Here is a 23,130-nt window from a genome sequence, read left to right on the forward strand (position 1 = left end):
CTTAGATAATGATCACGGTTGTCTGCAAAACGACAGCTGGGTTCAGCATTTAAGGCAATGGAGATGAAAGAGTGTCAGCCCCAAAAAAACCGAACTTTACCTTCAACTTCTGTATTCCAAGTACCTATAGAACCCACTAAACAGTCATACTTCTCTACTCTTCAGACAGGAGTTTAAGACATCTGAACTACATTTTCTTTGGGGCCAGCTTTTTAGAATAGATCCTAAGGACCCTAAAGGAATTTAAGAAGCAGATACCCTGACCAAGAATGGGCAAAATGTAGTCAATGGCCTTGGGCTCCATCCCTAGGATAGAAAAAAAATTTTTTTTCAAAGTTGAAGGGCCCTCTACTGGATCCTGGCTGGGTGAGGCCCATGAGCAAAGATGGTTCACAGATCTTGATTACAGAAAGGAAACAGGGTGAAGGAGAAGAGTCAATGGTGCCATCACCAGCACATGGTGGCCATTTGTAGCTTTGCCTTCCCTTCCTCAAGCTATATCCAGAAATATATTTATATATCAAGATGCTAATCTAATAGTTCCAAGAAACACTTAAATATCAACATACTAATCTAAAGGTTATCAGTAAGAAAAATAAAAAGACATTGTACTGTGAACCTTGGATTTCCACCACAAACCACAATGAAAGCAATCGCATAGACCAAAAAGAAAAATGTTAAAGACAAATGTTGTTATCTCTTCCTCTGAATTAACTTACAACATTTTCATCTATATTCCCCAAAGATACAATTGGATTGCTGAAGAAATTAAGTCTAGACATTCACTGTTATTTATACAAAACTCATAATTTAAATTTATATAATTGCTATGAGAATTTTTTGCTATGTCTCGTTTTACTATATTCAACAAATTTTGGATTACTCAGTTCAAAGGGACAGTTATAGCAAGTTATCTTAGGTTTATTTATAAAACAAAGAAATGAATTTAAATTTGGATATAAATGTTAAAGCAAATAGTGTATACAACTAATATTTCCCTAACTTTAGATGACTTTTCCTTAAAATGAACATGAAAAACTTTAGACAGCCTAGTGGAATGCATCTTGAAGAGACTGTAAGATTTGCACTTACGTGAGATGGCAGAGCCAGCTCATGGTGACACATGACGGCATTTCGGTTGGCTTCCATAAAACACCTCTGTGTGCGCCTCCGTTCTCGTTCTAGCTTCCTTTCTAGAGCCAGCTGGGATGTAGATAAGTTGTCTAAATACTTCATCATTACATCCGACACCATCGAGCCGACTTCTACAATGTCTGGACGGGCTTCTGCGTCAGGAGTCAGGCACCTAAAAAAAAGACAAACTAATTACAATACTGCTGGATGTTGGGACAGGATCGCAGAGTGTGGAGGGTCAAGGTACAACTCCACTGTATGCCCACCTTGGTATGCGCACCCAGGACAACCTGGGATAAGATGAATATCAAGCACTGCTTTGAATTCAAGATTTCACAAAGGGCATTTGGAGAGTTGGGGAAGGAGAGGGAGGCAACACAGTTATTTCTGCAGTGATGGGCAAGGGTTACAGATTAGGCCTCAGGACAGGTTTATGGGGTCATCTTCTCCCGTGTAGGTGGGCTGCTTTCTGAAATCACAGCTCAGTGCATCAAAGATGGATTCCAATAATAAAGACCCTGAAGGTCACCTTTGATGCACCAAAAGGAAGAAAGGGAGATTTCTGAGGATAACATTCTGACTTTTTTCCAAGGTATGTTGGCAATATTAACACAGCTTAATTAATGAGAATCTTACCAAGCACTAAGCCAATAAATGCAAATCACAACCCAGTTACTCAGAGGTTTAAGATATTTGTAGTGTCAAAAACAAACCAGATCAAACCTTAAAATTGTTCAAGTGGGAGCAGGTATTTAGCCTAGCACATACTCACAGCAGAGTACCTGGGTTTCCTTCATGCCTCTGGCTCCTGTCTCTATCTCCCTGCCAATGCAGACTCTTGGAGAAAGAGGTGATAGCTCAAGTAATTGGGTTCCTGTCAACCCCATGGGTGACCTAGGATGCATTCCTGGCTACTAGCTCAAACCCTGGCCTAGGTCTGACCATTGCATACATTTGAGGAGTGAGTAAAAAAAAATGTAGACGTTTACCATGCATGAAAAAGAATAGTACACTAACCAGAAGACTTTGAATTGAAAATGAGAAGCTTGCATTACAGCATTACAGCAGAGTTTATAAAGCATAACAAGGAAATAGTATGAACTTTTTGTGGTTGGCTGTTATATATTTTCATTGTCTTTATGGAAAATATCTGGTTAAGCTGGTTTGCCTATAGCTGATTGGTTTAATTTCACTGAATCATGCTGACAAGGGTGCAAGACTTAGATTTTATCTTTTGTTTGTGATAAGAAAGGATTTCAGGGAAATCGGGATGACTTACATTTTGGTTATGTGATTATGGGACATTGGCCTTAAGATATATCTAAGTTGTGGCCTTTATTTTTATATTTCTTTAACAAAAGCAATTTTCTTAGAAAAGTAGGCAAGTTGATATATTGATTGCATACTGGTATTTTCTGTGATTTGGGGGGTCAGGAAATGGGAATCAGCACACTAAAAGGAACATCAAGAAGACAATTCTAAATGCCCATGGAACCAACCATCAAAATCATTAATCTTAGCATGCTTTAAATACTTCCGATGTCCACTACAGCATAGGGCATTTTTAAAAGCTTGTAGAAAAGTGAATTAAAGGATAAGTTTATTTTTGTACAAAAACTTTGAAATCCATGCATAAAAGGAATTTTAAAAGAGTTTGTGGAAAATGTATATTAGAAAAAAAACCAACTATGCATGAGTTACCATTTTTGCCCTAAAATAAAATTACCTTTAATTCAATTTTTCCAGTCTCTTTGAAGTACTCTCATATCTTGTCTACTTTTTAATTCAAATTCCCTAACTTCATTGAAGTCATGCATGCTTCTCAATGAAATTTAACTTGCTTTAATTTTTAAAGAAATGTCTATTTTTCACATCTTGTGTTTGATTTAGCAACCTACCACCAGTTAATACAACTTCCACCTACCTGATGTCTCCAGGCATGGTTTAAGCATTATTAGCACACAACTGTTTCTCACAGCTGAAGTCAAAAGGCAACTCTAAATGATAATTTGCTAATTATCCTTTCTTATTAGGTTTATTAACCATGACTAAAATACACACAAATCTAAATAAGGCTTTAAGACCTCACTTTATTATTTTTATGCTTTTACTTTTAAAGTTCTAAGGCAGTATACTTAAACTATGATTATCACAGGCACTTACACATCTGTTGAATTCATATTTAATGAAATTCACTCTATGTATTTATTGTATACTAAGTAGGAAAAGAGATTGAGGAGACTGGGCCAGCTACACAATTTGTGGTTGCAAAATGAAAACGGGGAACTCCAGTGCAGAGTGAGGAAATCAATCACTCTTTCCCACAACTAAGGGTTCCAATTGATGGCAGACAGGTCACCCGTAAGATATTACAACCTTCATGCAGATGGAATGCACTTGATACCCAGGTTGGAATGGAAATCACAGAGTCACCCACCGAATGAGCTATGATATTGCCAGTCCAGTCACAGATGGCCCCACCTTACCCTACCCTGAGATGCAGCAGAGCACCTGATACACACTGACTCACTGCTTTTCTGCACCCACCCCTCACTGGGAAAGGAGGAAAAAGGTGCAACAAAGTCCTTCCCTTCTGACATAACCCAATCTCAGTGGCAGATCAAAGGCAGCCGTAGTCAGGGCCCATGCTGTAGCACAGCAGGTTAAAGCCCTGGCCTGCAGTGCCAGCATCCCATATGGGTACTGGTTCGGGTCCCAGCTGCTCCACTTCTGATCCAGCTCTCTGCTATGGCCTGAGAAAACAGCAGAAGATGGCCCAAGTCCTTGGGCCCCTGCACCCACATGGGAAACCCTGAAGAAGCTCCTGGCTCCTGGCTTTGGATCACCTCAGCTCTTGCAATTGTGATTTAGGGAGTGGACCAGTAGATGGAAGACCTCTCTCTCTCTGGCTCTGAATGAGTTCCTGGATTTTAGCTTTCCCCTGACCTAGCCCTGGGTGTTATGGTCATTTGGGGACTGAACCAGTAGATGGAAGATACCTCTCTCTCTGTGTGTCTCTCTCTGTCTCTCTCTCTGTCTCTCTCTCTCTCTCTCTCTCTCTCTCTCTGTAACCCTTTCAATAAATAAACTAAATCTTAAAAAAAAAAAAAAAAAAGGTGGCCGGAGCCGCAGCTCACTAGGCTAATCCTCCATCTGCGGCGCCGGTACCCTAGGTTCTAGTCCCAGTTGGGGCGCCAGGTTCTGTCCCAGTTGCTCCCCTTCCAGTCCAGCTCTCTGCTGTGGCCTGGGAAGGCAGTGGAGGATGGCCCAAGTGCTTGGGCCCTACACCCGCATGAGAGACCAGAAGAAAGCACCTGGCTCCTGGCTTCGGATTGGCGCAACTCGCCGGCCACAGCGCACTGGCCGTGGCGGACATTTGGGGGGTGAACCAACAGAAGGAAGACCTTTTTCTCTGTCTGTCTCTCTCTCACTGTCTAACTCTGCCTGTCAAAAAAAAAAGGCAGCAGTGATGACCAGACAGGAGAGGTATGGAGGTGAAGGCCAGGTGGGAACTCAGGGACCAGGTAGCAATGGCTGAGATCCATGCCAAGGAGGTAGAGAGCTGAAGGGACAACACAGTAGCTGAGGCTCTAAGACCTTAATGCACACTCCTTGTCTCATTAGGTTTCTTCTCCAAAACACCACCTCAAATACAAAATTATTAATAATTACAAGGCCTCAAATATAGAGTCTTTTTTTCATTTTATTTTATTTTTGACAGGCAGAGTGGACAGTGAGAGAGAGAGAGAGAGAGACAAAGGTCTTCCTTTTGCCATTGGTTCACCCTCCAATGGCCGCCGCAGCCGACGTATCTCGCTGATCCGAAGCCAGGAGCCAGGTGCTTCTCCTGGTCTCTCATGGGGTGCAGGGCCCAAGCACTTGGGCCATCCTCCACTGCACTCCCGGGCCATAGCAGAACGCTGGCCTGGAAGAGGGGCAACCGGGACAGAATCCGGTGCCCCGACCGGGACTAGAACCCAGTGTGCTGGTGCCGCTATGTGGAGGATTAGCCTATTGAGCCATGGCGCCGGCCCAAATATAGAGTCTTAAACTCTAAGCCCAGGAGCAGTGGAGCACAGGTGTTCTGCTTCAGTTTAAGTATATGAAATTACCTTCTGGAGCAATGACACACTCGTAGAGTCAAGTTTCTTACCTTTGTTCATAGTCACAAAAGAAGCCAAGTTGCTGAATTCTACCCTGTATTTACATTGGGTTCTTAATCTATTCTTGCTTAATTATGATAAGAAGTTAAAAGTGCTAGCAACGCTTGGCTGACCTTATTTATGTTCGTTATGACTGCCATGTGAGAAAGAAACATAACTAAACAACCCAGCATCTAAGTCTTGCCTTAGTGCAAATATTCCAAAGTTTTAGACAGCAGATGTTTTAACTAATTCAACATAATATTAGCAGCCAAACTATCAGCTGAGTTGGTTTTGAATTTTTTTTGTTTGGTGAATCAAAGAGCAAAGCATGTAGTTACACATTATAAGTGGTAACTAGAGTGGCCCCTGCTCTCCCAGCCTTTTCTCCAATCCCTAAGAAAAGTCTTTGCCTTTTCTCCAATCCCTAGGAAAGCCACCACCTGAGAGATATACTTCAGCATCGTCAAAGGCATGTAGGCTGTAGGTCAGAAGGCTTGGTTTGAACCTCAGCTCGACACTTATTAGCTCTGTTCTTGGACAAATGACTTAGCTTCTAACATTCAGGTGGAACATCTGTTGGATGGGATTGTCAGTGTCTACCTCATGAAACAGATAATGTAAGAGCTCAATAAAATGAAAATAAAATGCACTGTTTCATTTCTCTTCTCTCTCTCTCCAAGTCCTGTGGCTTCTACCTTGCAAATGCTTCTTGAATCTAATCTCTCTAATCCCACTGCTATTGGTTCATTCATCATCTCGTGTTGGACTATTGTCCTGAATGTCACAGTCATATCTTGTCTCCCTCTGATATGCACTGTAAATCTCTACTACAGTGATATTCCTAAACCTGACTCCATCACTACGCCACACCAAAGTCCTCAATAGTTCTTCATAATGCTCTGTGGGACAAAATTTAAATTTCCATAATGCCATACATACAAGGTCACTCTTGAACTGTCCCTCACCTCCCTCCACTCTTTCCCCTCCCCTAGCAACACACAACATACTTCCACATGCACTTCCCCAATCAGCCATAGCTCTCCTATGTTGCTCACATTTCTTTGTTTTAGTACATTTTCTCAAAAAAAAAAAAAAAAAACAAACCTGATTATATCTGCCCTTTTCCAGAGACCATCCTTTATCTGCTTGTCAAAATCCAATTCTTTTCCAAGTCCTTATTCAGAAGACTTCCTGGACAGCTCCCAGACAGACTTCCTGACCCCTTTTATGTATTCTCATTGCACGGACTGTATGTAAATATTTAACACTATGCAATCATTGCCTCATAACCATCTGTTTCACCACTAGACAAGACAGTTCTTGAGGGGAAGAACAGGTATCCCCTGTCCCCCCACCACTTTGATCTTCCCAGCATGTAAAATGGCACTCAGCAAAGAATAAGCTTCCCAGGGCTGGTGCTGTGGCATAGTAGGTTAAGCATCTACCTTCAGCACCGGCATCCCATGTAGGAGTCGGTTCAATTCCTAGCTGCTCCTCTTCTGATCCAGCACCCCACTATAGCCTGGGAAAGCAGCAGAAGATGGCCCAAGTGCTTGGGCTCCTACACCCACGTGGGAGACCTGGAGGAAGATCCTGGCTCCTGGCTGTGGATCGGCCACTGTGGCCATCTGAGGAGTGAACCAGCGGATGGAAGACCTCTCTCTCTGTGTCTCTTCCTCTCTGTCTGTAGCTCTGCCTTCTAAGTAAATAAATCTTAAAAAATAAAAGCAACTCAAGAATTGGGCCCAGCATTGTGGCATAGCAGGTTAAGCCACTGTCTGTGACACCAGCATCCCAAAAAGCATTGGTTTGAGCCCCAGCTGTTTCACTTCTGGTCCAGTTCCCTGCTAATTCGCCTCTTAAGGTAGCAGATGATGGCACAAGTACTTGGGTCCCTGCCACCCACGTAAGACACCCAAATGGAGTTCCAGGCTCATGACTTCTATCTGGCACAGCCCCGATCATTGAAGTCATCTGGGGAGTACACCAGTGGATGTAAGGTCTCACTCTCTGTGTCTCCCTCCACTCCAGCCCTGTAATTCTGCCTTTCAAATAAGTAAATAAATCTTTCTTTAAAAGTTTTTTTTTTAAATAAAGAATTGACCTGTCTATAACCCCAAGTATTTGGCTCCCAGTAACATCTCTACTACAAGTTCTTGTTTAGCCTCATTGCCCTGAAATGACTCCTTGGTTAGGTATGTCAGAGAAATTCTTAAGGGCAACTGAATCTGAGTAATAAATAAATGCTTCAATGATGTCCTAATTAAACAAGCATGAAATTGTATTCTGGAAAATAATCTGACATGTTCCTCTTACCCCATCCACGGAAAGATTAGAGGAAAACAGTGCTCAATTATATTTATTTCACATTTTAAGAAATGAAGAGGGGCTGGTGTGGTGGCACAACGGGGTTAACCTGCAAAGTCAATATTCCATATGAATGCTGGCTTGAGTACCAGCTGCTCCTCTTCCAGTCCAGCTCCCTGCTAATGAGCTGGGAAAACAGCAGAAGATGGCCCAAGTGCTTGGACCCCTGCACCCATGTAGGGGACCCAGATGGAGTTCCAGGCTCCAGGCTTTAGTCTGGCCCAGGGCCACTGCAGTCATTTAGGGATGGACAGCAGATGGGATCTCTCTCTTCATCTCTCTCTCTCTCTCTTTCTCTCTTTCTCTCTCTTTCTTTAACTCTGCCTTTCAAATAAAATAAATAAGTCTTTTTTTTAAAAGAAACAAAGAAGTGAAGGTAAGGTGAACAATATTAAGATCTCCTTGTCTTTAAAGTTACCTGAAAGCATTGACTTTGTTAGTTGTTATAATTGCCTCTGAAACAAAGCACCAGACAGCTTATGCAATCAGGCACACAGAGAGAAAAATAAGGCAACAGGAATATTTGGTGCTTAAAAGGCAATGTTCTCCCTTTTTAAAAAGTAAACAGACAATACTCTGAACAGTGCACTGAAAGGTAAAAATAGTTGTGCTGGGACGGTCAGAACAACAAGATAGATTTATTTAATGTCTCAGACTCTTCAGGAATGTTAAGTTATCCTTCCAACTTAAAGCCTGCCGTGAAGGAGAAGTTTCAGTAATAAAATGCACTTATACACCACATACACCAACAGGAAAAAAAGGAAAGATCCTGCAAACTAGAAATGCAAACTGTGTCAGCTTCACCTGACAAGGATGTAGAACAGAAAAAGAGAAGATGCATGTGATTGGAGACAATACATAGTTTAGGAATGATCATAGCAAACTGGTCCATCAGTACTTGCCTTATTTCAAAGGTTCTGTCAAGTTACTAGTGATTGCCTCTCAGCCTGATGTTTTGCTGAGTCATAAAACACCATTAAGAATCCTTTTGTTTTTATGTGTTCCTTACATCAATTTACTCAAGAAAACAGGACACTAAGAAAATAGGAAATTTGGATTTTTTTTCCTTAATTCTTTTGGAAATTTTAAATGCTAAAAACCCAAAGCAAACTAAATATGCAATTGCATGTAATATACAATTGACTTTGGCTTTTTGTCAAGTTTTCTAAAGATAAAACTTTATGTGTAATGCAAACCGAGACAATGGGGAGTCTTGAATGACTTTAAATAAAAGTAACATTTGTTACTGTATGTACCGGAAATCTGGTTAGAGTCATACATAAAATTAATGTTAGTTCTAACTTACGGCATTTTATCATTTTGAATTAATAGTGCCCTCAAAAACATTTGATCTGGGACCCCTAATACATGATCATTCACCCTCTGGAACGTTCCAGTTACAATGAACTCATGACTGACCCACCAAGGAGCCTCCTCTACAGTGGATCTCTCTCATTCTGACACACACTTTCTAACCATGAGCTGACCAGGCCACCTCTTCATTTCCACATCTTGGTTGAAGTCCCTGCTGCTCCACTTTGCAGCCAACTTCCTGTGCTTAGCCTGGGAAAAGCAGCAGAAAAGGGCCATGTACTTAAACCCCTGCACCCACATGAGAGATTTGGAAGATGCTCCTGGCTCCTGGCTTCGGCCTGGTCCAGCTCCAGCCATTCAAGCCATCTGGGGAATGAACCAGTGGATGCAGGATATCTCTCTCTGTAATTCTGACTTCCAAATAAATCAATCAATCTTTACAACAAAAGCAAAAACAAAATAATACTTCTATCCCCTTGGTCTTAGCTCCATTTTATGAAACTTTCTTTCACTCCCTTTTAAATAAACAAATATTTTAAATAAACAAATATTTAATAAATAAATATTTTAAATAAAGAAATATTTTAAAAGTAACAGAGAACAGGAATAAATCATAAAGAGGAGCAGCTTAAATGCATTCATCTGAATTCACTAACAACAGGGCATGATCCTGTATATGTTGAATTTAGATGATTTAGATTTATTTTTTATTTATTTGAAAGGCAGAGTTACAGAGAGAGGAGGGGAGACAGAGGGAGAGAGATCTCCCATCTGCTGATTTATTCCCCACATGGCCAGAATAGCTAGGACTGTGCCAGGCCAAAGCCAGGAGCCAAGAGCTTCTTTCGGGTCTCCCATGTGGATGCAGGGGCCCACACACTTGGGCAATCTTCCACTGCTTTCCCAGGCCATTAGTAGGGAGCTGGATCAGAAGTGGAGCAGCCAGGAGGCTTACCCTGCTACACCACAACACCAGCCCCAACAGTAACTCATGTTTACACCCAGTATTATTCAGGATCCCCTCTGTGGTAGGCACTGCTCTGGAAACTGAACACTTATAAAACAAACTGAGCAAGTCCCTGCTCTTTGGCTCACTTCAGGGTGGGAAAAGGCACTCAACAAACAGATGGGTAGGCGTATGTATGACATTTTGGGGTGATAGATGCTCTGAGCTTTAGAAAGCAGCCCAGCGACCTGAAGAATGCTAAGACGGGAAGGGGCACATTCCCTGATATGGGGACATCAAAACTGACACAGGGAAATGAGCGCCTGTGCCATGCACACATCTGAGGAAGCAGAGCTCCAGGTTAAGGACACAGCAAGGGCCAAGGTCTAGAGGGAGGTGGCTGAGGCTTAAGGAGCAGGAGAGAATGTGTAAGAGGTGATGGGAGAGAGGCCAGCAGAACCAGCCCTGGGAGGCCAGGACACACTGCTCAGAACTTTGGGAGTCTATCAGGATAATCATTTTCTTTAGACTCCTACTATATTGGTACTTGGAGCCTCTGGGGTGCTTTGAAAAATGACTATAAAGCACAAAATCACTAACTTAAAGTTAGAAATGTAACTTCCCATTACTGTTATTTATTCATTTAGTTGAGATGCAAAGAGACAGAAAGAGAAGAGCTCCCATCCACTGGCTCACTCCCCAAGTGTCTACAACGACCATGATTGGTCTGGGCCAAAAACAGGATCCAGGAACACAATCCAGATCTCACACATGCATGGCAGCAACCCAAATACTTGAGCTGTCACCTCTGCCCCTCCATTAGCAAGATGCTGGAATCAGAAGCCAGAGCCAGACATCAAATCCAGGCACTCAAATATAGGTTGTGGGTGTCTTAAGTGCTAGGTCTAATACCCACCCCAGAAAAAGTCTCAGCAATTTTACTTTCTAACACAATAATTTTGGTTTCATGTGTCCTGCCCTTTTCCATATCTGTGCATGGTTCTATGGTTTTTGCATAATTAACAAACAACTCTTCATTCTGTTTGTTTCACCTAGTTTCATAGCACACATATTTCACAAGTTAATACAAAGCAATCCAAATAACCATTCTAGGGGCTGCGTAGTGTTTCAAGTGAATGGACTACTCCCCTCTGGGACACTTGACTAGCTCCCAAAGGGTCACTATATTGATAAAGCACAAACATCTGTGGAGATTTGGACCAACTGAGAACACTTCTACTTTGTATTTACCCCTAAACAGTCAACTTCCACTGATGCAAGGTGTTCCTTGATGGGCCCTGTATGTTCAAAGTTGTGAGACTGATTACCTGCCGATGGTATCCGTCACTTTTTCAGAGTAGATGCCTTCAGGCACAGGTTCATAGACTGCTTCCACGATCTGCAAAGTAACCACACCAGAGTAATGAAAGCAAAGGTGCCAGTGGTTATCTTTAAGTAGTTCCACTTCCTTGGCCAGGACATGAGAGTCATTAATTCAACAATATACCTTCATACACAAATTTTAGTCAGAAATAAAAATATCCCAACCAGACAAAACAATCACATCCATTAAGCAGTTCTTGAACATGAAACTATAGTATGCTCCAAGCTGAGTTCATGTTGGCCTTAAGAGTCACAATATAATGCTGTATAGGATAATATGCTGGATTGTGGGGAGTCCAAAGTATAATGAAAAATAAAAGGACAAGAGGAACTGGATATAATTTTACACTTTCCTATGATAAATAAAACCATTATACAGGGAAACATGCCATAGGATACAAGAGCATGCAGCTAACAAAACAATGCATGGGTTGAACTGACAGTTGTATATGACTGACAGTTGTTATACAACTGACAGTTGTAAAAAAGTCACAAAGAAGAAAAGGAATGGAGGTGTTAGCAATGGGACCCTTTTTGTCTCCCCATGCTGCTTACTTTTGTAGCCAACGAGAGCATGTTGGTGCTGTAAAACGGAGGGTCCAGGGTGGCCATCTGGTAGAGGATGCAGCCTGCAGCCCACACGTCCGCCTTCTCCCCATATGGCTCGCTCTTCAGCACCTCAGGGCTAAAACCAAGGAGGAAGGTTAACAGACACTGAGCAAGGGAGGGGAAGTTAGCATAGGGGGAAGGTCCAAATTTCAAGTGTAGACGGGATAGGAAAAAAAAAAAAAAGAAACTTACTATTTCAAGTAAACGTATTAAAAAGTATATTTTAAAATCTCCCAGCCACAGATAATCAAGCAACACAACCGAGCAGTTCCAGTTTAAGTGCTAAATACCAATAAACCATGGAAACCTTGTCTAGTGGGAGCCCAGGGATGTGTTTATTTCCAGAAACGACAACCCCTCTGTGGTCGATGCAACTGCTGTTGGCCCCGGTTTCTTACTGTTCTGGGGCCTCTGTATATCCCACCTTTGCCATAGCCTCCTGCTGGGCATGTTCATTACCCACTCCTGTCTTTGCTCCTGACTGCTTCCATGCTTTGTCCAAGAGAATGGGGAAGAGACGGAGCCCCAGGTCAGAGCTGCAGTCTTTACAGCTATCAAGTGCTTCTGTTTGTTCTGCTTGGAACTTCTGTTTATCAAGAGTAGAATGAGTCCCGGGAAGCTTCTACCCCTATTGCCAGGGCCCCTTATAAGACACGTGGAACAGATCTGCCCCAGTCAGCCCATAAACCTGCAGCTTGAAGGAGCACCAATGCCAGAGAAATCACAGCCTGGGACATCTGAGAATAAATGCTTATTGCTGAATACCACTGAGATTTTGTAGTGCCTCGTGATTCAGCATTATTATGGAAATGATAGCAGTATCCCTTCTTTGCTGTTTAACGCTAGCTTATAATGGGAGGCAAACTGTTGAAATCTTTACCTAATATATACTAAACTGATCTTCTGTATATAAAGAGAATTGAAAATGAATCTTGATGTGAATGGAAGGGGAGAGGGAGCAGGAAAGGGGAGGGTTGCGGGTGGGAGGGAAGTTATGGGAGGGGGGAAGCCATTGTAACCCATAAGCTGTACTTTGGAAATTTATATTCATTAAATAAAAGTTTAATAAATGAAAAAATATATATATTGCAGGAAATTGCGATATCTACCATGTTCACCTCTTCTGAAATTGTCCCACAATTTAAACATTCTATAAATGAAGTTAGTCTGTGAGGGTCTATGGGTTTGACATTTTGAAAATTTAATTTATATATGGAGAGGAGTATAGTTTCTTTGGATATTTTGGACTAATTGAAGTTTTCTCTATCATATTTGTAAAATGAAATTCAACAAAGTACTAAAAGTACTCAATGCACACACATATATACACATACACACCCAAATTAAATGATTTGATAATACAGTTCTGTAGTAGGTACTTAGGTGTATGATCAGCACTCTCAATCCATGGAGTGGAGATTAATCGTTAGCTTTGATATTCGAAGCATAGGAAGATTTGTAAATCAGTATCAAAACAATCAGGGTAGGTATAAGTCAGAATTGACCATTAGAAATAATCAAAAAGTTGCTATTTTTATAACATAAAGAATTCCTGGTTTAAGATTTATAGAAAGTCTTTGCAGAACAAAGTGTCATTTCGAGGTCTCTCAGGTAAGTACTTTCATATTTAATGTGTCATTTTTTGAAAGGTTTATTTGTTTGAAAGATAGAGTAAAAGAAAGACAGGGAGAAGATAGAGAAAGATCTTCCATCAGCTAATTCACTCACTAAATGGTCAGGGCTGGGCCAAGCCAAAGCCAGGAACCTAGAATTCCATGCAGGTCTCCCATATGGGCCACAAGGGCCTATGTACTTGGGCCATCTTCAATTGCCTCCCCAAGTGCATTAGCAGGGAACTGGATTGGAAGTGGAGCAGCAGGGAGTTGAATCAGATATGGGATGCTGGCATCACAAGCAGCAACTTGACACACTGTTCCAGAAAGGTGGCTCCAGATTTAAAGCTTTTATATTCAATACTATGGCAATAGCAGAATTGGGGCTAAAATGTGCAGGGTTCTGTTGATTCCAAATATACAAAAAACATGCCCTACTGTTCCTCCATTGAAAAATGCCTCAACAAGGTACAATGTCCTCCACAGAAAAAGTGTCTTTGACCCCACACTAAGCCAGGACAAATTCCTCCTGTTCTTATCCACTGAGGACTCAGGTTTGATTCTTGGTTCCCACAGTGCAGGGATCAGAGGTTGTGAGTGCTCTCCCCATACCTCCTCAAACCCCTTTTCCATTTCCTACTCCCAGTGTGATTTCACTCCCATTAGTCAGCATCTACACTTCTATGGAAGACAGCCTTTATTATTTTTTCTCAAAAGAAAATTCCCAATAGTGGGGGAAAATATCTGTGAGAATATGTTGCCAGGGCTGGAGCTGTAGCACAGCAGGTTAAAGCTGCGGCCTGCAGCACCGACATTCCATATGGGTGTTGGTTCAAGTCCTGGCCGCTCCATTCCATTTCTGATCCAGCTCCCTGCTAATGTGCCTGGGAAAGCAGCAGAAGATGACCAAAGTATCTGGGCACCTGAACCCACATGGGAGACCAGAAAGAAGCTCCTGGCTCCTAGCTTCAGCCTGGCCCAGTTCCAGTTATTGTGGCCATTTGGAGGGTAAACCAGGGGATGGAACATTTCTCTCTCTCTCTCTCTCTCTCTCTCTCTCTCTCTCTCTCTGTCTCTCCCTCCCTCCCTCCCTCCCTCCTCTTCTTTCTCTGTAACTCTGCCCCACCTCTTTTTCTTTCTCTGTAACTCTGCCCCCCCTCCTTCTCTTTCTCTGTAACTCTGCCTTTCAAATGAATAAATAAATCATTTTAACAAAAAGAATTCATTACCTAGGGCAATACCCACATGGCCTAGTTAAGTTTCTACCCCCACCCTAACATTGCTTCTCTTTGAGAGCAGGATCCTTAGGTTAATGAGCGAGAACCAGCTAAACTCAATATGCCTAAGGAACTCCAAGAGACCTCAAATTTCATTATAACCCAATTTCCATGGTAAATGACACACCTACCAGCTGCCATAATGGGAAATATCAGATCATGAAAGGAGCAAAATGGGATGAGCTCGAGTCATAAGAAACCTCTGCCTTTTCCAGAAGACATGCAGTTTCCTGCTGCTCACTCCTGCTGCACTGTGTCCATGACGCCACAGCCCCTGGCAGGCTGAGCAGCTGACTTGTGAGTGAGGCCCCCACTTCTCCAGTCTTCGGCCACTGAATAAGCTTTTACTGTTGACACTCAACTTCGGATTTGGTTTTGGCTCCACGACACTGACTGGACAAAGTACCTATATTAAGGTCTCTCTCCAAAAAGGAGGTAGGGGAAGGCACCAGAATTGTGTGATAACAGAGTTTGCTGAATTCATTCTTATCTGAATGATATTTCTCACTGAAGACCACAAAGTCCTCCCCTGCACAGGAATGTCCTGCCTTTCCCTGTGGTTTTGCAGTTTCTTCCATCCAGAGGTAGGACCTGTTTCTCCAGTCCTTGAATCTAGGCTCAGCCATTTGGCTTGCTCTGGAAGCAAAGGCACTTCCAGGAGAGCCTAAAAAGGGACTTGCTGGTTGGAGCTTTCTGTCTCTGCTCCTAAAATGTGAACATTCCCAGGTGACTAAACCTAGGCTCATCTGCAGCCCCTGCCCACAGCCAGCCAGCCAACCACTGGTTGCCAGCACAGCCATTGACAACCAGGCAGCCACAAAGCCCAGGTGAGCCCTGCCAACACGCTGCAGCCGTCTCCGCGGGAACAAGCCCAACATGCAGCACACAGTGTATTGAGAGGAAAGAAAAAGTGATTATTGCACACATTAAGGCACTACGTTCTGAGGCGGCTTGTCAAAACAAAGCTAACTGATGGAATAGCTTTCACCAGATTCTCAAAGTTGTCCAGGGGCCCCTGAAGAAGACTGAGAACCACTTCTCTGGAAGAAAAGAACAACGGGAAGCAAGAGACAACACAGCTGCCAACCAGCACATTGCTTCTGGGATGAAACTGTCCCGGAGGGGAAAAGGCTCCATAATGACCACCAAGAGCAGTGACTAACAGAAAGCAGGGCTGGGTTTCTTCTAAGCCATAAAGAAGGCGCTGTGATGGCCTGACTTGTTCCCACCCAGCCTCCTGCCAAAATCCACACGTCCCAAACCCCAAGACCTCATACTGTACCCATATTTACAGGTAAGGCCTTTAAAGAAGCGATTCAGTTAAAATGAGGCTGTTCCTGTGGGCCCTCATTCACCATGACTGATGCCCCTACAAAGAGAGGAAGAGATACCAGGAGGGTAATGCACAGAGACAGCCATGGGAAGAGCCAACGAGGGTGTGGGGGGGAAGGGCGGGGAGCGGGGCTATCTGCAAGCCAAGGAGAGGAACCACAGAGGAACCCAGCCACATGTTGATTTTGGCCTTGCAGCCTCTGAAGCTGTGAGGAAATCAATGTCTGTTTTTCAAGCCACTCAGTCTGGTGTTTTGTGATGACTGCCCTAGAAAACAAGTGCAGGTTATATGAGAAAACCTAACTGGGGTGTTAAAAAAGCAGAAACAGTAAAGGCCACCACAAAACACACCACATACCAGAGTAAGGGAAAGGTCTATTGTTGGTCAACAAGGCTGCCTCTCTGTGCACCCTACATTAGAAGAATGGGCCTTATGTGGTCTAGCAGTAATGAGGAATTGACAACAGTAAATTCCATTGGATGGGGTGAGGGCAATGCATATGACTGGGCTACCCGGTCACACAAGTTCTAGTAAGCCAGGCTGGGCTTCTGAAATGGAGCCCAAGGCTTGAGATGGCACCTCAGGGAAGATGGCATTGATTTCACTAACAACCTGATTTTGGGAAATGTGGATGAAGGCACTGATTTAATCACTGCTTGCAAATATATTGTATGGTTTGTGCATGTGTATCATTTTGTTTAGAAAATCATTGTAAAATGATCCGCTGTTTTATATTAATTTCCAATTTTGTCACTTAAGGTGGACTCGGCCACCTATAGGGGAATCTAGAGAATTACAGCCAGCAATGCTTCATTTAAAAGAATAACACGCACACACACAAAATTTAAAGTGGGTTTCCCCAAAAAATTATTCTGTTTTTTTTTAAAAGGGGGGGGGGTTGTTATCTCTATGTGACTTAGTCATCTAAAAAATCTTCCTGATAAAATACAGCATAATGTATGTAATATTTTCCAAACACCTGGACTCCTTTGGCAAAGATTAAAACATCTATAAGTAGGGACAACATTGCATCACAGTGGGTTAAGCAGCACTATGATACCAGCATCCCTATAAGTGCGGATTCAGGACCCAGCTGCTCTATTTCCAATCCTGCTCCCTGCTAATGTGCCTGGGAAAACAGTGGAAGATGGCTCAAGTACTTGGGTCCCTGCTAACCACATAGGAATTGAGATGGAGTTCCAGGATCCTGGCTTTGGCCTGGCCCAGTACTGACCATTGAGGCTATTTGGGGAATGAACCAGTGGATGGAAGATCTCTTGATCTCTCTCTGTCTCTCTCTGTCTCTCTCTCTCTCTCTCTCCATTGTAACTCTACCTTTCAAATAAATAAAATAAATCTTTATAAAAAATCAACAAGTGTGCAAAAATTATAGCCATGTATGTTGTACTTCAATAAAACACAATTTTTTAAGTTAACCAGGGGTAGTAGAATTAGGTAGATGGAAGGGAAGTATGTATGCCTAGCAAAAACACTCTAATTAAGAAACAACGATAACTCATAATTAGCTACATTTGAGAGATGACTGGACTAGAATCTACTTAAACATTACCTCTGCCATAAAAAGGGAATAAACTAACAAATTAATACTGAAAACAAAGTGGGAGAGAAATCAAGGGGAAAGGATGCCTAATCTAGTTGAGAAAAAGAAGACACACTGTTTAGATTTAAAATTTCATTAGTGCTCTCTCACTGCTATATAAACAACTGAGTTGCTAATTGCCAGTGATTCTTATTTACTCACTAAATGAAGTAAACAAGGAGAGTGTTGGACCCAAGTGCATTCTAAAATACCAACTTTTAAACATTCCTAAATAATTCAACAGTCTGGTCTATATAACTTTGAGGAGTAACTTCTTTCTCTTAAATGGAACAAAGTAAAGGAAATGCAATGCTGTGCCTTAAAAGTCTTTGTGTATAGGCAAGAATATTTCTCTTCCCTACAACAGTGATACAGTTTCATTAGTAACAACTCTGATCGCCATGCTTACTTCATTAGCACATGTAAAAACTGACTGACACAGAGACACAGAGAAAGTCAGCAAGAACCCTGGACAAGGATGACGAGCATCTTTGTGAAGCATTCCATGGCAGCAGATAAAGTGAGAACCAGTGGATTCTATATGAGGACTATATTCTAGTTAGTAAAGTTGTTTCCCATAGGGGTTAAGATAAACAATTCAGACACTGTTATACAAGTACCTGTCTTTGAACACTCAGATGACAGTAGCCAGACTGCTCACTCACTATTGGAGTGGGAGGTTACAGTCAAGCAAGGAAAAGTGTAGGGTACTCCACCATGAAGCAAAGGCTTAGAGTTGGAGACAATGGTATGAGCTCATGTTTAGCTTAACATTGATGTAAATGGTTAAGTATACAGGAATATTTATAGATATGTGTATATATGCATGTTTCTTCCTGCTCTGTCAACTGAGAGAGTATAGAAATGATGAAACCCCAGTAGTAATGACCAACTTAGTGCATTGATTCCTAATATTATTTTCAAAAAAAAAAAAAAAAAAAAGAAACAGGGCTTCCTCTAAAAATGGCTTAATTTCAGACCAAGACGGGAAATATGTGTACAAGATAAGCCTAGAGCAAGACTAGAGCATCTTATATTGCCAGGAAGTTAGTGTTCAAACAATAATAATACAATGATAGGACTATGTCTCAGGAATACAGAAGACAATTTAAAGAGCCCCTAATGACCAAATACACAATAATTAGAGGAATAAAATAACTAATCACTCAAGCCGGGAAGTCAAACAAAATACCATAGACTAAGCATCTTAAACAAAAGACTTTCTTTCTCACAGTTCTGAAGACTTGGAATCCCAGATGATTCAGTTTCCTAGAAGAGCTGTATTCCTGGCTTTCAGACAGCAGCTTTGTCTCTGTGTCTTCAGAGGGTGGAGAGGAAGCAGGGAAAGCAAGCTGTCCAATTTCGCCTCTTACACAGGCACTAGCAGTGTCACAAGGGGCCCATCTTTATGACCTCATCTAGACTAATTACCTCCCAAAGGCCTCACCTTCAAACACCACCACGTGCAGGGTTAGACGTCAATGTATGAATTTTGAGAGACATACAATTTAGTCCATGGCATGCAGTATTAGATTATAACCCAAAGTATACAATAAATAGCCTTGAGATCATCCTGACATAAATAAATGACTGAAGAAATAAATGGGAGCAACAGAAAAGTCTCCCATGCAGAAGCACTCCAAATAATTATTTTGAGTTAAATAATTCTAAGAGTGGCTAAGCCGCTCACCCTGCATAGTAACGTTCCTCCAAAGAGCATACTGAGGGAAAAGAGAGGTGAGAACGAACTTTACAGTGGAGAAACCTGACAAACACTAGCTCAAGCCATGGAGTTGAGATGAATATAAACAAGGATGAATCGTGTTGATAATAGGCACCCTTGATAGGATGGGATGAGAATGACACTTTACAGCTGTGATTTTCCTCTAGAAAACACTTTTTCATTACAATCTTGATAAAAATGTCATACAAATCCCAACTGAGGGAAATTCTATAAAATATCTAACCAGTAAGTCTCAATGCTGCCAAGGTTGCTAAAATCAAGGACAACCTGAGAAACTGTCACAACAAACTATCACAATAGGAGTCTAAGGAGACAGGACTCATAAACGGGATATAGATCTTTGATGAGATCCTGGAGCAGAAAAAGGATGTTTGGGGAAAACTGAGACGATTGATATAAAATTAGCACTTCAGTTAAAAAAGTATATTAAAACTCATTCATTAAGACAAATATATCAAACATACTAATGTAAGATATTAATCTTATGAAACTCTCTGTATACTTTCTTCAAAATAATTCTGTAAATCTAAAACTATTCTAACTTAAACGATCTACTTTAAAAAAATGTTTTAGGGGACCAGCAATGTGTCACAGCTCTTATGGCATCCCATGAGGATGGGGGAAGCTCCACTTCCAATCCAGTTCCTTGCTAACGAGCCTGGGAGAGCAGCAGAAGATAGAGCCAGAGGTGGGAGCCTCCTCTCTTTTTTGCCTTTCTTTTTTTTAAAAAGGTTTATTTACTTATTTGAAAGACAGAGTTACAGAAAGGCAGAGGCAGAGAGAGAGAGGTCTTTCATCTGCTGGTTCACTCTTCAGATGGCCGCAACAGCCACAGTAATGCTGATCCAAAGCCGGGAGCCAGGAGCTTCTTCCAGGTCTCCCATGCGAGTGCAGGGGCCCAAGGGTTTGGGCCATCTTCCACTGCTTTCCCAGGCCATAGCAGAGAGCTGGATCAGAAGTGGAGCAGCTGGGACTTGAACCAGCACCCATATGGGATGCCCGCACTGCAGGCGATGGCTTCACTCACTACACTGCAGCACTAGCACCCCCCTCTCTTTCCCACATCCAACCTTTCAAATAGAGTCTCTCCTGGCCTAAAATCAGGGGAGGGCATTGTTTGACAGTTTGGCTATCTCATTTGAGAGTTTGTTTATATTTATTAAATAAAAGTTAAAAAAAAAAAAAGAACCTTCGAGAGAGAACAATAGTGAGAGTGGAGGGGAATGGGGACTGGGGTTTGCTTTCAAGACAGTGGTTCTACAGGACACCGGGATGATGTGGAGAGAATCCAGCAGAGACAAACTCACAGGTGTTGGAGAAAGGAAAAGGAAAACTCCTCCAGCTCTGGAGTTGGATGGGCTGAGGGGAACACTCAGCTCAGCCAGAGAGTGGCGGAGAGGACACCTCCTTGCAGGGACAGCCAGCTTTCCCCTAAAGCAGGAGGTGAACTTGGGGGTCCCAGAGAAGAGACCAAGATGACACTTTTGATGTTACAGAAGACACGAAGGGCAGTGCCAGTGCTAACGGTGTTCCCATCCTCTCTGAAAGCTGTGGCCCAAAAGGGCTCCTGACCCAGCCTCCTCTACCCCAGTCTACTCTCTCCATAGCCACGAGAGTAACCTTGCCAAAAGGTAAAGCCCATCCTTGTACACTTCCAGGAAACACACCAAGTTCTGTCATTGTCCTTCAAATACAACCGCTGTGAGACACTCCTGTTCAAGATTATCCCAACTACCAAGAATGTAGCATTCGCCTTAACCTCCAGTCCCCCCTAAATTCCCCCCAGCCCCCCACTTCTTCGCTGCTGAGCAAAGGCTCCTGAAAGAGCAGCTCCTGCTGTCCCTCTTCACTGCCTCACCTACTGTCCCTTCCTCAGCTCTCCTGCAACCTAGCTTCTACTCCCACCACACCAATGCCATGGCTCCTCCTTAGAACACCAGCCCTGTCACTCATTACCGCGCTTGCTCTAGGTGACTTCCCTGCAGTTTTTGTTTGTTTTGTTTTGTGTGTGTGTGTCTGTCTGTCTGCTTTTTCTTCTGTCACTATTCTCAGCAGTTTTTACATCATTGACTGTGACTTTGTACCCATTTGAACTTCTATAATGGAACACCACACAATGAATGGCTTACAAACAACATAATTTATTTCTCACAGTTCTGCAGGCTGGAAATACAGGGTCAGGATGCCAGCATGGTCAGGCTCAGGTGAGAGTACTTTTCCAGGATTCAAACTGCTCAATTTACAATAGCCAAGATATGGAATCAATCCAGATGTCTATCAACTGAAGACTGGCTAAATAAACTGTTATATCTATGTATATATATATAGTATATATATGTAGTATATATATAGTATATATGTAGTATTCCATAGGATATATATATTATATATAGTATACATATATACTATATATGTATATATACTATATATAGTGTATATATATACACTATATATACAGTATATGTATATATGTATATGTATATAGTATATATAGTGTATATATAGCATATATGTATATGTATTGTATATATATATTATATATAGTATATATGTATATGTTTATATAGTATATATAGTTTATATGTGTATATATGCTATATATAGTATATATACAGTATATATAGTGTATATATGTATAGATAGTATATATATGCATATGTATTGTGTATATATACATATTATACATATATAGTATATATGTATATATAGTATAGTATATGTATATATAGATAGTATATATAGATAGTATATATATATGGAATATATATGTATATATATATACATTCCATAGTATATATACTATGGAATATTACATAGCAAAAAAAATGAAATCCTGTCATTTGCAACAAAATGGATGCAACTAGAAACCATTATACTTAGTGAAATAAGCCAATCACAGAGACAAATACCATATGGTCTCTTTGATCTGTGGTAACCAATAGAGTTCTTAAAATGTAACCTATAGGAGTAAAACTGACAGTATGAGATGTGATGATTTTGAACAGCTCTTGGCCTGACTCTAAAGGAACAATGTTTTTCCTATTGTTTGCTGGGATTTGTTCTTTTCTTCTTTTTCTCTTCATACTAATTGGTAAACTCTTTACTTAGTGTTGGGTTAATCTCATGAGTATAAAAATTAACTGAAAATTGATCTCTGTAAAAAAATAAGAATGGGAAAGGAAGAGGGAGGAGGAAGAAAGGTGGGAATATAGTGGGAGGGAGGTAGGAGGGGAAGAATCACCATGTTCCCAAATCTGTACATATTAAATGCATGAGTTACATTCCTTAAACAAACATAAAAAAGACATGCGGGTGGGAGTTTGGTAGAGTGATTAAGATGCCACTGGATCCAAGTCCTAGCTCCACTCTTGATTCCAGCTGCCCGCTACTGTGCACTTTGGGAGGCAACAGATCATGGCTCAATTACTTGGGTTCCTTCCATCTGCACAGGAGATCTGATTTGAGTTCAGAGCTCCTGGCTTTGGCCTGGCCCATTCCCAGCTATTGCAGGCATACAAGAAGTGAACCAGCAGATGGAAAATTTCTCTCTCTCTCTCTCTCTCAAAAAAAAATAAATAAAATTTTTACAAATAAAACAAGATACAGTAAAATAATTTAGAAGAAAGTTCATAGCACTTTAATAAATGATAAACGCAACTGGAAAA

General features: G+C 41.6%; 1 protein-coding gene across 5 annotated transcripts in view; it reads right to left on the reverse strand.

Moving 5' to 3' along the window:
* The window catches only part of NEK10 (NIMA related kinase 10), a 368,558-nt gene that overhangs the window by 143,538 nt on the left and 201,890 nt on the right, over nt 1-23,130 (reverse strand). For all 5 annotated transcript variants that reach the window (XM_062179356.1, XM_062179349.1, XM_062179342.1 and 2 more), the window contains 3 exons: nt 11,845-11,974; nt 11,235-11,305; nt 1,093-1,306 (listed from right to left, as the gene is read on the reverse strand). In XM_062179356.1, coding sequence (XP_062035340.1) covers nt 1,093-1,306; nt 11,235-11,305; nt 11,845-11,974 — 415 coding nt within the window. The remainder of the gene's footprint in view (nt 1-1,092; nt 1,307-11,234; nt 11,306-11,844; nt 11,975-23,130) is intronic.

Source organism: Lepus europaeus, chromosome 2, assembly GCF_033115175.1.
Source record: "Lepus europaeus isolate LE1 chromosome 2, mLepTim1.pri, whole genome shotgun sequence".
Classification (NCBI taxonomy): Eukaryota; Metazoa; Chordata; class Mammalia; order Lagomorpha; family Leporidae; genus Lepus; species Lepus europaeus.